Genomic DNA, 12,875 nt, shown 5'->3' on the forward strand with positions numbered 1-12,875 from the left:
AAAGTGATGCTGCTCATGACCATCTCTAACCCCAGTCCAAGGGAATCTGATGACCTCTTCTGACTTTCATGGTCACCAGACACACGTGGTGCAGATACACATGCGAGCCATACACTTGCCCTCATACACATAAAATAAATAGAATTGAGAAGAATTTGAACCTGACTTACTCTTCACCCCGGTCAGTGAGGGGATGTGATAGTAGTAAAATGGCAAAGCAGGGGCTGCGGCAGCCACCTCCCTCAGGAAACTTATCAGGGCATCTGAAAGAACAGGAGTCACGTGAACACTCGGGAGACAAGCACTTTCCTGTATTAGAAAATGGTTCAATGAGACGCAGCCAGCTTCCGGAAGCTGAAATTCCTAACCACCCTACCACTCTCCTATACAACTACAACGTCACTGTGCCTTAAGATTTATTTTTCTTTCTGTCCAAAGGTCGAAATGAGGGGGCTGGAGAGATGAGAAATGAGAAATGAGTCCAGAAATGAGAAGCACTGGCTGCTCTTCCAGAGGAACCTGGTCTGACTTCTACACTCACACGGTGGCTCACAACCATCTAGTCCAGGAGGATCTGACATGGTCTTCTGGTCTCTGCGGGAACCAAGCCTGTCTATGTGGTTCAGACATATATGTAGAACACACACACACACACACACACACACACACACACACACACTGGGACTGAGGGTGTAGCTCAGACAAAGATGTATATATATCAGACCCGAGCGCTAGATTTGATCACAGTCATGTTCCACTAGTAGGAGACGATCACTACATATTACCATGAAAACCAGAGGCCAGCCATGGAGGCCTTCTGTCCTTTTAGCCCAGGAGGGCTATGTGACAACAACAGAGACTATGCACCAGAGCCACAGCACAGCAGTGATCGAGTCAGTTCTACAAAAGCAGAGACACCAGCTTCAAGAGGGAAGTTATAGCCAGGCCTGCAGCACTGTAGGCCTGTGAACCCAGCTTCTTGGGAGACTGAGGCCAGAGGATCAGGAGTTCAAGGTCTGGGGTCTGGGGGGTGGGGTGGGGTGGGAAGGTTACGCAGGTAAGAGTACTTGCAGCACAAGCCGGAAGACCTGAGTGTGATCCCTGAGATACAGAAAGGAGAGAGCTGAACGTTGAAAGTTCTCATCCCCTCACCTCCATACTCAACGTGGCCATGTGCATGCACATCTATACACACACGCACACATGCATGCAGCCCATCTGGGCAATGAAATCAATTCAGGGCCAGCCTGAGTAACTTAGCTGTTTTCTTAAAAATTTAAAAAAGCTTAAAAAAAAGAAAAGGGCTGGCCATGGCGGCACACTCCTTTAACCCCAGCACTTGGGAGGTAGAGGGAGTGCGTCTCTGTGAGTTTGAAGCTAGCCTGGTGTACAAAGAGAGTTCCAGAACAGCCAGGGCTGTTCCACAGAGAAACCCGGTCTCTAAAAAACCAACAAAAAAGTATGTGTGTCAGGGATAAGAGTGGTGACTCATGTCATTCAGCACTTGTCCCCTTTTCGGACTGAGCCAGAAAGACCAGACGCCTGCCTCTGGTTTACTGAGGAAGTGGGATTCCTCTGATTATCAAGTCAACTGAGGCCCTACTCAGACACTGAGAGCTGGCTTACACTGTGTGTGACACCCAAAGGTGGGACATTGTTATGTGTCATACCTTCTTTGTGCACTGTGAAAATATGTCCAGCACAGGGGAAAATTGTCCTGTATAATTCATTTCTTTGGAAAAACTGCTCATGTAAAAATTTACAAAACAGCCTTTTAAAGGTCTATTCTAAACTCTCAAACTGTCAGTAAATAAGTTACCACCTGTTGTGGATCCTAGAGCTCAGTGCATGTTAGGCAAGGGTATAAACCCCAGTACATCCCAAAAACCCTTTACTTCTTTTATTACTAATCAATGTTGAATAAAATATCATACTCTCTTATTGGTGGAGAAAAGAAGAGCAGAAATTCAACATTTCCTGCTGCATAAAGAGCTCAAAGGTCAGGCATGGTGGCTCATGTCTCTAATATCAGCTCTAATATCGGGAGGCAGAAGCAGGCAGATTTCTATATGAGTTGGAGGCTAGCCTGGTCTACACAGTGAGTTCCAAGATAGCCAGTGATATACAGAGTAATCCTGTCTCAGTGCCCTCTCCCCAAACAAATAAACAAGAGTTCAAGGGAAGGCTGGGCTATTTGAGAGCTGATCTTTAAAAAAAAAAACCAGACCAGAACTAACCCACTCTGTCTCTGTCTCTCTGTCTCTGTCTTTCTGTCTCTGTCCCTCTCTCCCTCTCCTTAAATTTGGATACGAATAGTTTCTTCAAAGAAAGAAAGCACTATAGAAGGAGAAAGCAATAGCTTGCTTGGGAGACAGTGGGCGACTTGGTGAAATCCCTTTTCACCTCATCGCAACTCGTCAATCCTAAATAGGACAGACGTGTAGCTTCAAAATGACCATCATTTATACCTGACTGTTGAGAAAAATGGGCTCATGCTTTGACATACAACTCTGAAACCTCATAACTTATTCCACCAGGAGTGTACACCTGACCCAAACAGAGGCACCTACCAGCTAGGGCTCAGTAGATGACCAGCTAGGTGAGCAGTGTGCTAGTTTGTATATGCTTGGCCCAGGGAGTGCCACTATTTGGAGGTGTGGCCTTGTTGAAGTAGGTGTGGCCTTGTTGAAGTGGGTGTGACCTTGTTGGAGGAAGTGTGTCACTGTGGAATTGGCTTTGAGACCCTTGTCCTAGCTTCCTGGAAGCCAGCCTTTTCCTAAATGCCTTTGGAATGAGAGGTGGAACTCTCAGCTCCGCCAGCCCCATGCCTGCCTGGATGCTGCCATGCTCCTGCCTTGATGATAATGGACTGAACCTCTGAACTGTAAGCCGGCCCCAATTAAATGTCCTTTATAAGAGTTGCCTTGGTCATGGTGTCTGTTCATAGCAGTAAAACCCTAACTAAGACAGCTGGCAAAATCCAAGTGCTTTGTTATAGAGCTTGGAGGAGGAACGGTATTCCACTGCAATGTGACACTGCCAGTCTACAGGACTTTGCGTTTATGAATTAAATATATATAAACTACACACACACACACACACACACACACACACACACACACACATATTAATGAGAGCAAGGGTGAATGTGGCAAAGCAGTGTGCACTCAGACCAATGTCCTTCCTTACCTTTGTTCTGTGACTTGAAAAAGAAAGGCGCAATGACAGCAATGCCATCAGCTCCAATTTCTGCTGCATGTTGGGCCTGGAAAAAAAAAGGCCAGAGTAGAGCTAGCGATGGTAGTCCCACAGCCTACTCCCTGACAGACACTAGAGTTCAGCAACAACCTCTTCAGGTCTGCCAACTAACCCCCCTGCTAGAGAATGGACAGATTAACCAATTCAATGAAAACAGTGGTTCTCAAACTTCTGATGCTGCAACCCTTTATTACAGCTCCTCATATTGTGGGGACCTCCCCCAACTATAAATTTACTTTCACCGATAATTCTGAACTGTAATTTTGCTGCTGTTATGAGTCGTTATGTAAAGATCTGCATTTCCTGATAGTCTTAGCCCACCCCTGTGAAAGGGTCACTGACTCCCCGCCACAAGGGGTCAAGACTTACAGAATTGAGAACCACTAACTTAAAACATCATGGCCAAGAATGTCCCAGATTGGGCCGGAGAGATGGCTCAGTGGTTAAGAGCACTGACTGCCCTTCCAGAGGTCTTGAGTTCAAATCCCAGCAACCACATGGTGGCTCACAACCATCTGTAATGAGATCTGATGCCCTCTTTTGGTGAGTCTGAAGACAGCTACAGTGTACTTATATTAAATAAATAAATACCCCCCCCCTTTTTTTTTAAAAAAGAATGTCCTGGTTCAGGTGAGCTGAGGGCTTAGTTTATTTTTTCACAGCAAGTGCTGCTCACTGGGCCATCTTTCTGGCACCTCTTGATTTATTCCCATTGATTTTATTTTTGTGTGTTTGTACAGAGTCATCTACAGAGACCAGAAGATGGTGTCAGATGCCTGGAGCTAGAGTTACAGGCAGTGGTAAGCCTCCATGTAGGTGCTGGGAATCAAACCTGGGTCCTCTGGAAGAACAGTCAGTGCTCTTAACCTCTGAGCCATCTTTTCAGTCACCCACAAGAGTTTCTGCTTGCTTTTGATTTTTGACACAGCCTTGGCCTAAGTAGACCAGGCTTGACCTCACAGAGACCCACCTGCTTCAGCCTCTCCAGTGCTGGGTCTCTCCACGTTTAGACTATTCTTGAACTAAAGATCTGCCTCCTTCCACCTTCTCAAAAACAGGAATTAAAGGCCTGTGCCACCAGGCCTGGCTACTTGTTTGGATTTCAGTCAGCATACACACCCACCCCAAAATCTTACCACACCACCCAAACCACTTTCCTAAGCCACGAGCAGTTCCTTTACAACAGAGAAACTTGCATGTATAATTTCTCTTCCACTGTTCTGCCTACTCAGCGATATTATCTTTCCCACGGGAGGGTGTAACAGTCATGTTTTGAGCTGACATTACAGATGGGGAGTGCGGTTGAGAAAGGTTAAGAAGGGGGTTGGGGATTTAGCTCAGTAGTAGAGCGCTTGCCTAGCAAGCGCAAGGCCCTGGGTTCGGTCCCCAGCTCCGGAAAAAAAAAAAAAAAGAAAAGAAAAAAGAGAAAGGTTAAGAAGGAGAAGAGTATAAACACCACAAAAGAAACACAGTGCCAAGCTCTGACATCCTCTTCAACTCCCCTAGAGGAAAGGAAAAAACCCACAAGTCCTCTCCTTGGGCACTCCTAACACTTTAAAATGTTTATTTTATTTATAATTTTATGAGAATAGGTGTTTTGTCTACACACATATCTATGTACCACATGTATGCCTGGTGCCCAGGGAAGCTGGGGAAAGGTACCTAATACCCTGGAACTGGAGTTACAGACAGTCGTGAGCTGCCATATGAGTGCTGGAAATTGAACCTGGATCCTTTGGAGGAGCAGTCAGTGCTCTTAACCACTGAGCCATCTCTCCAGCCCCTAACATTTTAAATCTATCTTAAGAAGAGTATCAAGGGCTGGAGAGATGGCTCAGTGGTTAAGAGCACTGACTGCTCTTCCTAGAGGTCCTGAGTTCAAATCCCAGCAACCACATGGTGGCTCACAACCATCTGTAAAGAGATCTGATGCCCTCTTCTGGTGTATCTGAAGACAGCTACAGTGTACTTATATATAATAAATGAATAAATCTTTAAAAAAAAAAAAAGAAGAGTATCAAGGTGGCTTCGAACTCTGATCTTCCTGCCTTCCTCTCCCTAGGTGCTGGGAATACAGTACGTGCAACTACATCTGGCCTAAACCTATCATGCTGTAAGACAGTTGTACTAGGTGACTGTCCTCCAGCTAGAGGGTTAGTGCTATAGGGCAGGGGACAGATCCTGTTCACTCTTGTATCCAAGCTAGTTGTACAGGACACAACAGTACTCAGCATATACTTGCTGATTGCTTCAGACCTTGTCCCATACCCAGAAAGGAAAAAGGGCTTGTCCGGCGACAGTAACCTGGAAACACCTAGCAGATATAATTATCCGTTTGCATGAGGATTGCGGAATCAGCTCAATAGAAGAGCTTTTGTCTGTGCAGGGTCCTCGGTTTAGTCTCTAGCAGTAACAAACAAAATCTTTCCACAGAAGTAAATGATGGAATTTAAGAGAAGTTTGGGATGTAGTTCAGAGATCGGTAGAGACATTGGGCATCAGCACCATTAGCACAGGGTGTAGGTGAATCTTTTATTTAGTACTCTGTTTAAGAAGAAAGGGATCCTTATCTGAGAGGTGAGAAGAGGGAATGACCAGAGGGAGCAGGTGACCTGACTGTCTAAGGCTCACTAGAGGGTTCAGCTTAGTAGACAGCAATACCGTTGCTTCCCTGTGTACCGATATTTTAGGAGCTCATCCCTGTCCCAAAGGACAGCATTCATGATCTCTTTCTATACTAATTGTGTTCAGTTGTGTTCTTTCCATCTGACATGACGGCATTTTAATCTTTGTTTATTCGTGTGTGCCGGCATATGGGCTCAGAGAACAACTTGTGGGTTATTATTTTTGAGACATGGTCTCACTGTGTAGTCCTGGCTGGCCCAGAAGTCACAGAGTTCCAACTGCCTTGGCCCCTCGTGTGCTGAGATTAAAGGCATATACTAGGATGCCAGATTTTACCTTTATCATTATTTTTTTTTCAGTCTCTTGCTGAACTTGATATTTGTCCATTGATGGGGTTGGTCTGGCTGACTGATGAGCTTCAGAGATCCACCTGTTTCTGCTTGCTCTAAGGTTAGCGTAATGGGCACTGTAGCCACACCCACCTTTCTACGTGGTTTCTGAGGCTCTGAATCCAGGTTCTCATGCTTGCTGAACACATACTTCACCAACTGAGCCATCCTAGCCCATCCCTTTAGTTTATCTAAGAACATTTAACTGTAATTCCACGAGTATATAGTATTCACTCACATTAGAGCCAAATAATATGAAAAACAGACAAATTTTATGGAGCTAGACTACCAAAACACTGTAATCTTGGAGCTAGAATATCCTGGGGACACAGTTAATTTGTAGCTGTATGGGGTTCTGGACCTTCTGATAAACCCTTTGTTCTTTTTGTAATCAAATCACCCAGGCCCCAGAACCACCACTACCTGCTTTTGCTTGTTTTCTCTTGAGACCAAGTGACACTATGTGGCCCAGGTTGGTTTCCAGCTCCCGATTCCCCTGCTTCAGTCTCCAGAGAGCTAGGATTACAGAGTGTCTGCCACTTTGCCTGGCTCTGGTCTGGCCTTCTGATCTAACTTAGCCTAATCGCTAAGCCTAGAGCAACCCAAGTCTCTGCTTCCTTGATCCTATGTCCTAGCTGAAGACTGTATCTGGCTGGTTTCTACAGTTCTGAACGGGGAGCTCGTCTGATAGGTTTCTGGCTTACAGCTTTGGTTTTGAACCTCTGAAGAACCCCATTCTCCAGGGCTGCCTCATTTCCTATTCCCTCTCTGTCCAGCAGATGGCCTTGCCTTCACTTCGCAGAAAACACAGATGTTGGCCCATGCTCTGCAGACTCAGCGGCTTTATATCCAACCTCAGCTCTTCCTGGAGGAAGTTCCTTTGTCTCCTGTCCACTTGCTGGGTCCGGCGTGGCTTTAGTGGGAACAGAATGACATAGTTCTTGCCCCTGGGGCAGGGCCAGCAGAGTGGGGCTATATGAGTATCAGTGGCTGTCATGAGCACAAGGCTTGTTTGTAAAATAATGAACATATTTTCACATTCTCCGAGGAATGGAATGTCCTCTGTTTACTTTAATGGCTCTATAATAATCTGAGCATGCATGAGTCCGGGAGGTGAAGGTGTGGCTAATGTCTCAGCAAAATGGTAAACACTGGGACCTTTAAGGGGACAGCCTTAAGGATGTGGAAGAGAACTCTACAAACATGGGTTAGAAAATATATCATTTCTCAACTATGCAGAAATATAAGAATGCAGTATGAATTATATGAATTATATCTCCTGGGCTGGAGAGATGGCTCAGTGGTTAAGAGCACTGACTGCTCTTCCAGAGGTCCTGAGTTCAATTTCCAGCAACCACATGGTGGCTCATAGCCATCTGTAATGAGATCTGATGCCCTCTTCTGGTGTGTCCAAAGATAGCAACAGTGTCATACACGTTAAATAAATAAATCTTAAAAAAAAAAAGAATTATATGAACCTAACGTAACAGAGGCATTTGCATTAATGAGCCACCTTGTCAGAAAGACACAAAGGCAGGCAGATTCCTGAGTTCAAGGTCAGCCTTGGACATATCCAGTCCAGGTCCAGGTGTGGTAGAAATGGTAATTTCAGGATGGGGGTCCCACCCAGCTAGTTTATCATCTAGACTATCAGGGGCAGCAAGATCTCTGAATTCTTTTGCAATGTTGAAAGAAAATGTGTGCTTGCTGTCACCTAAGAATTAAGGGGCTGGGGTCACTGGATGCTGATTCTTAGGATATTCAAAAGGAAACCTGAAGTAAATAACTTGATTGATATGTAAATAAAAGACTTATGATCTGCAGGAGATGAGCTGTCCAGAGAACTTTTTAGACTAGAAGGAGAAAACTACTTGGAGAACGGTCTCAAGCAGAACACACACACACACACACACACACACACACACACACACACACACACACACACACACACAGAGAGAGAGAGAGAGAGAGAGAGAGAGAGAGAGAGAGAGAGAGAGAGAGAGCTGTCTCTAATCTTCAGAAAGAAGGTAGATCAGAGAGAAGAAAGCAGGACAGAGAGAAGGCAGACAGAAAGCCATCTTCAGCAAAACATAGGTGGCCAGCTTGAACCCACAATTTGGTCATTTGTTTCACCTTTCCCAGACACCCCTTCCTCAGAACCCCTCTCCAAGCCAAGGCTGGTCCTTGGTATCCGCTGTTGGCATCTCTCTGAGCTACCGCCTTTCCATGGCCCCATGGCTGCTCCAGCGGTCCCACATTTGATCTCTTCCAGACAAATATAGGATTGGTATCCATTCTAGCATAAAAAAAGAGGTTCCTTGAGTAGTCTCGGGGGCAGGGGGGAAGCATAGCCATACCAGTTCTTGTGACTCCTTCAAGTTTAGTGCTCCCACGTGAATCACCACTTGGTCCAACCTGCAGAAGACAAGGGTGTGAACTTCCTGGAGTTTAGAGGAACAAAGAAGGCTGCACCATCCTGGTTTGTGCCCTGAGACTAAAAAGATGGTTGAATCAGTGTCTACCCTCATCCCTGGGGCCCACAACATGAAACAAGAGAATCCATTCCCAGAAGTTTTCCGTTGACCTCCATCCACAGGCCATGGCACAGGTGCTTATGTGCATGCACATAAAAAACCCAAACCCCAATACTAGTCAAGGACGAATGAAAACTGGGTCTAGTGGCACAGGTCTGCCATCCCAGATACTTGGAAAACTGAGGCAGGAGGATTTCAGATTCAAGGCCAACCTGGGGAAAATACTGAAATTATTTGTCTTCAAAACCAAAAATTAAAAATATATTATATAAAACTCTCGAGAAATTAAAAATATTATTTAAAAAATTAAAAAATGTGGTGGCTTATGCCTTTTAATCTCTGCACCCAGGAGGCAGAGGCACAGGCAGGTGATCTCTGCAAGTTCGAGGTCAGCCTGGTCTACAGAACCAAGTTCCAGCACAGCCAGGTCTACACAGAGAAACCCTGTCTAGAAAAAAAAATAGAATAAAAAAGTAGGCAAGAATGAATAAAAATAGACCCTATTTTCCCAGCCTATTTTCCCAGGCCTATAATCCCAGCTATTTGGAAAACTGATGCAGGGGGATCACAAGTTTAAGGAAACCTTGGGAATTTACTGAGACCCTGTCTCAATAAAAAATACAAAAGGGCTACACATAATTAGGATATGCCTCAATGGCAGGGCACTACCCTAACATGTAGGAGGCAGATCTGGATTCAATGAGTAGCAGTTCAACTTTAAAAAGTGCATGAAGCTATTTCTCTGTCTCATACAGTAAGTAAACTGACCACTATCCACAGTTATTTTAGGGCTGGAGAGATAGCTCAGCAGTTTAAAGCATTGGCTGCTATTCCAGAGGACCCAGGTTTGATTCTCAGCACCCACATGGTTTGCAGCCTTCCAATAATCCAGTGTATGGAGAGCGGGTAAGGGGATTGAACTCCAGATGTTAGGCTTCCAGGCAAGTGCCTTTTCCTGCTGAGCCATTTCTTCTACCCCCACCCCCCCAAGATATTTTATTTGTTATTTATTTTTGGGATAGGTTCTATTGTGGAGCTCATTATGATGGGATTAAAAGGGGTACACCACCATACCCAGCCCTCCAAAATTATTTTAAATTGTCCTCCTTCCTATTCACAAAATCTCTTTTGCTCCTGGTGTTGACTACCTGATCAGAAACACTTGGAAATTATATATGTTCTATATACAGGCAGCACACTATCTACAGGCCACACACTTTCTATATACAAGTGCTTGTGTTAGCATTTCTTGTGTTGCCCTGCAGTTACCTGGCAACAGCCTGACAGATATGCCTGACTCACTATAAAAGGTGCTGCTTGCCCCCTCCTCATTCTCTTTTTCTCTTGGTCTCTTGCTCTATTACCCTCTTCTCCCTCTGTCCCTTCTCCCTCCCCTGCCCCATCTCTTTCTCTGTCTCTTTGTCTCTCTCTGTCTCTCTCTGTCTCTCTGTCTCTCTCTGTCCCTACTACCCCCTCAACTCCCCTCCCCATGCCCTAAATAAACTCTATTCAGGGGGAAGGGATGCTTCAGCATCGGCCTCTAGAGGCACCCCCCACCCCACACACACACCATACCACTATACCACGCCTTCACCAAACATATCCCTGGCTTCCTTTTCATTTTTTTTTATAAAATACAACAGCATGTAGAAAGGAAATTTTTGTAGAAGACCACAGCAAGGCAGTTCTTTCAGGATCCAGATGTACAAAGGCTTTCTTCAAAACATCCAGAGACAGAACTCTTCTACTGGAGAGCTTCATATCAAGGAAAAGACATGAGCAAGAAATGTGGATGCAAGGGCTGAGTCAGGTCACCAGGTCCTGACCTGCATAAAAGGGAGCTTGTACTCAGTTTCCAGGACATGCAGGATTCTGAAGCTTAGAATGAGAGCTTGGTTTACCAAGAACATAACCTAACTGGAGAGATGGCTCAGTGGTTACGAGCACTGGCTTGTTCTTTCAGGACCTGGGTTCAATTCCCGGCACTTACATTATTGTCTGTAATGCCAGCTCTAGGGAATCTGACATCCTTTTCTGGCCTTTGTAGGCATCAAGCACACATGTGGCGCACCGACATACTACTGGGTTTCAGACCGGAGACAAGCTGTTGAGGTGCTTAACCAAAGCAGATCTGGCCTCCAGCTTCTCCCAGCATCCCTCAGTCCTGACATTTTGGTTCTCTCTCACCTCTCCCTATCTCTCTCTTCTCTCTCTTCTTGCATGCTTTCTCTCTTTTTCTTCCTCTGTCTCCCTCTCCATGGCAACAATGTGGTTGGCGAAGAGCTACCCCCAATAAACCTGCCTTTATACTTTAATTTGGCTTGAATTGGCTCATTCTGTTGGTGGACACTACTTATCACTTATACTCATAACATAAAATGAATAGATAATAAAAACATTCTTAAAAAGAAAAGAAGCAAGGGGGTGAAAGGGGGCAGAAATAAAAACAAGGCAAACTACAGAGGAAAAGAATACAGAGGAAAAGAGGAATCTTCTGTAGGAAGAGAAAAGGCTGACCTCAATTTCCGGGAGCTGTGTGACAGCGGGGCGGGACTTCCTCTCCTCCATCAAACAAAGGAAACTTCAGCTACCGGGTTCTGCATTTTTAGATCTCATAGCCTCCTTCCCCAGCTAGAACCCACCTTTACACTGACAGGCACCCCCTTCATCCCCCACTCCCTCCCGCCCCACCTCAGGACTGAATGAAAGGGAAACCTCACAGAAATATAGTACACTTGTACTACTGCAGGGGCCTAGAAACTAACAATGTTGAACTAAAGACATAAGAGCAACATGACAGGGAGAGGGGGAGTGCCTTTGCCGTTAGTTAGCACGGCTAAGTCTAAAGAATAGAGCAGTCCTGAGAAAGCAAGCATGGTGGCATACACACCTTTAACCTCAGCACTCCAGAGGCAGAGGCAGGTGAGTCTCTGTGAGTTCAAGGTAAGCCTAGACCACATAGTGAGTTACTGGACAGTAAAAGAGGCCCTGCCTCAAAAATAAAAATAAAAATTCTAGGGCACTTCAGTCTCCTGGTACACTGCACACCTGCTATTCCAGCATTTGGAAAGTGGAGACAGGAGGATCAAAAGTTCAAGGTCATCTCTGGCTACGTAATGAATTGAGCCGGGCCAGCCAGGTTGACAAAAGACTCTCCCCTGGGGGATAATAAAGGACAGACTGGAGAGATGAAGTCAACGGGTAAGGGGGCTTGCCGAGAAGTCTAAGGATCAGAGTTCTATCCCCAGGACTGACGGAAGAGACCTGACTCTTCTAAGCCATCCTCTGACCTTCGCATGCTGCTCATGCTCTTACACACCACACATAAGGATGATGATGATGGTGGTGGTGGTGGTGGTGGTGGTGACGATGATGATAAGGAACATGGCAGGGGTTCACCCTGCATCAATTTAAAAACAGACCGCTAGGCAGTAGTAGTGCACACCTTTAATCCCAACACTCCGAGGCACAGGTGGGTGGCAGGGCTATGTGGAGAACTCCTTCTTCGAAAAACCAAATACCAAACCAAACCAAAAACGACAACAAAAATCCAAACCACCCAAAATAGAAAAAAATAAAAACAGTAAGGAAAAGCCCACGCAACGTGGCTCTGGTAAGCTGTGTTAGCATCCCCTCATCAGGGATGAAGAAGCTTCCAGGGGTAGAGGCCAGCTTTCAGGCTCTCCCATCCACAAGTAGCTATATAGAAGGGGCCCTGGCTCAGCTGTTTCTACTGACCAACATTTTACCTCCACACCTAAGTACTACCGACCACACCTTTCCCTCAGTTTACACTTAGGCAGAGATGGCAGGGTTAGGCTTCACAACCTGAGAAAACAGACAAGACCATGCAAGAGCTCCCCAGTGTGACGCTCTGGGTAGCTGGCTAGTTTTATGTCAATTTGACTCAAAGTAGGGTCATCTGGGAAGAAGGAACCCTAATGAGAAAATACCTCCATAGACTGCCCTGTAGACAAGTCTTCAGGCCCTAGAATCTAGGGCAGAGGTTTTCAACCTGACAGGGGTCGTGTATCAGATACTTACAGTATGATTCGTAACAGTAGCAAAA

At 45.6% G+C, this 12,875-nt stretch overlaps 1 protein-coding gene across 2 annotated transcripts in view; it reads right to left on the reverse strand.

Moving 5' to 3' along the window:
- The window catches only part of Npl (N-acetylneuraminate pyruvate lyase), a 42,339-nt gene that overhangs the window by 12,978 nt on the left and 16,486 nt on the right, over positions 1-12,875 (reverse strand). The window contains exons 5-7 of one of the 2 annotated variants that reach the window (NM_001013984.1): positions 8,630-8,687; positions 3,190-3,265; positions 171-263 (exon numbers count right to left, since the gene is read on the reverse strand). In NM_001013984.1, the coding sequence (NP_001014006.1) occupies positions 171-263; positions 3,190-3,265; positions 8,630-8,687 (227 nt within the window). The remainder of the gene's footprint in view (positions 1-170; positions 264-3,189; positions 3,266-8,629; positions 8,688-12,875) is intronic. The other variant, XM_006249997.5, reaches the window with a different exon arrangement.

The sequence above is a fragment of the Rattus norvegicus genome, chromosome 13, assembly GCF_036323735.1.
Source record: "Rattus norvegicus strain BN/NHsdMcwi chromosome 13, GRCr8, whole genome shotgun sequence".
Classification (NCBI taxonomy): Eukaryota; Metazoa; Chordata; class Mammalia; order Rodentia; family Muridae; genus Rattus; species Rattus norvegicus.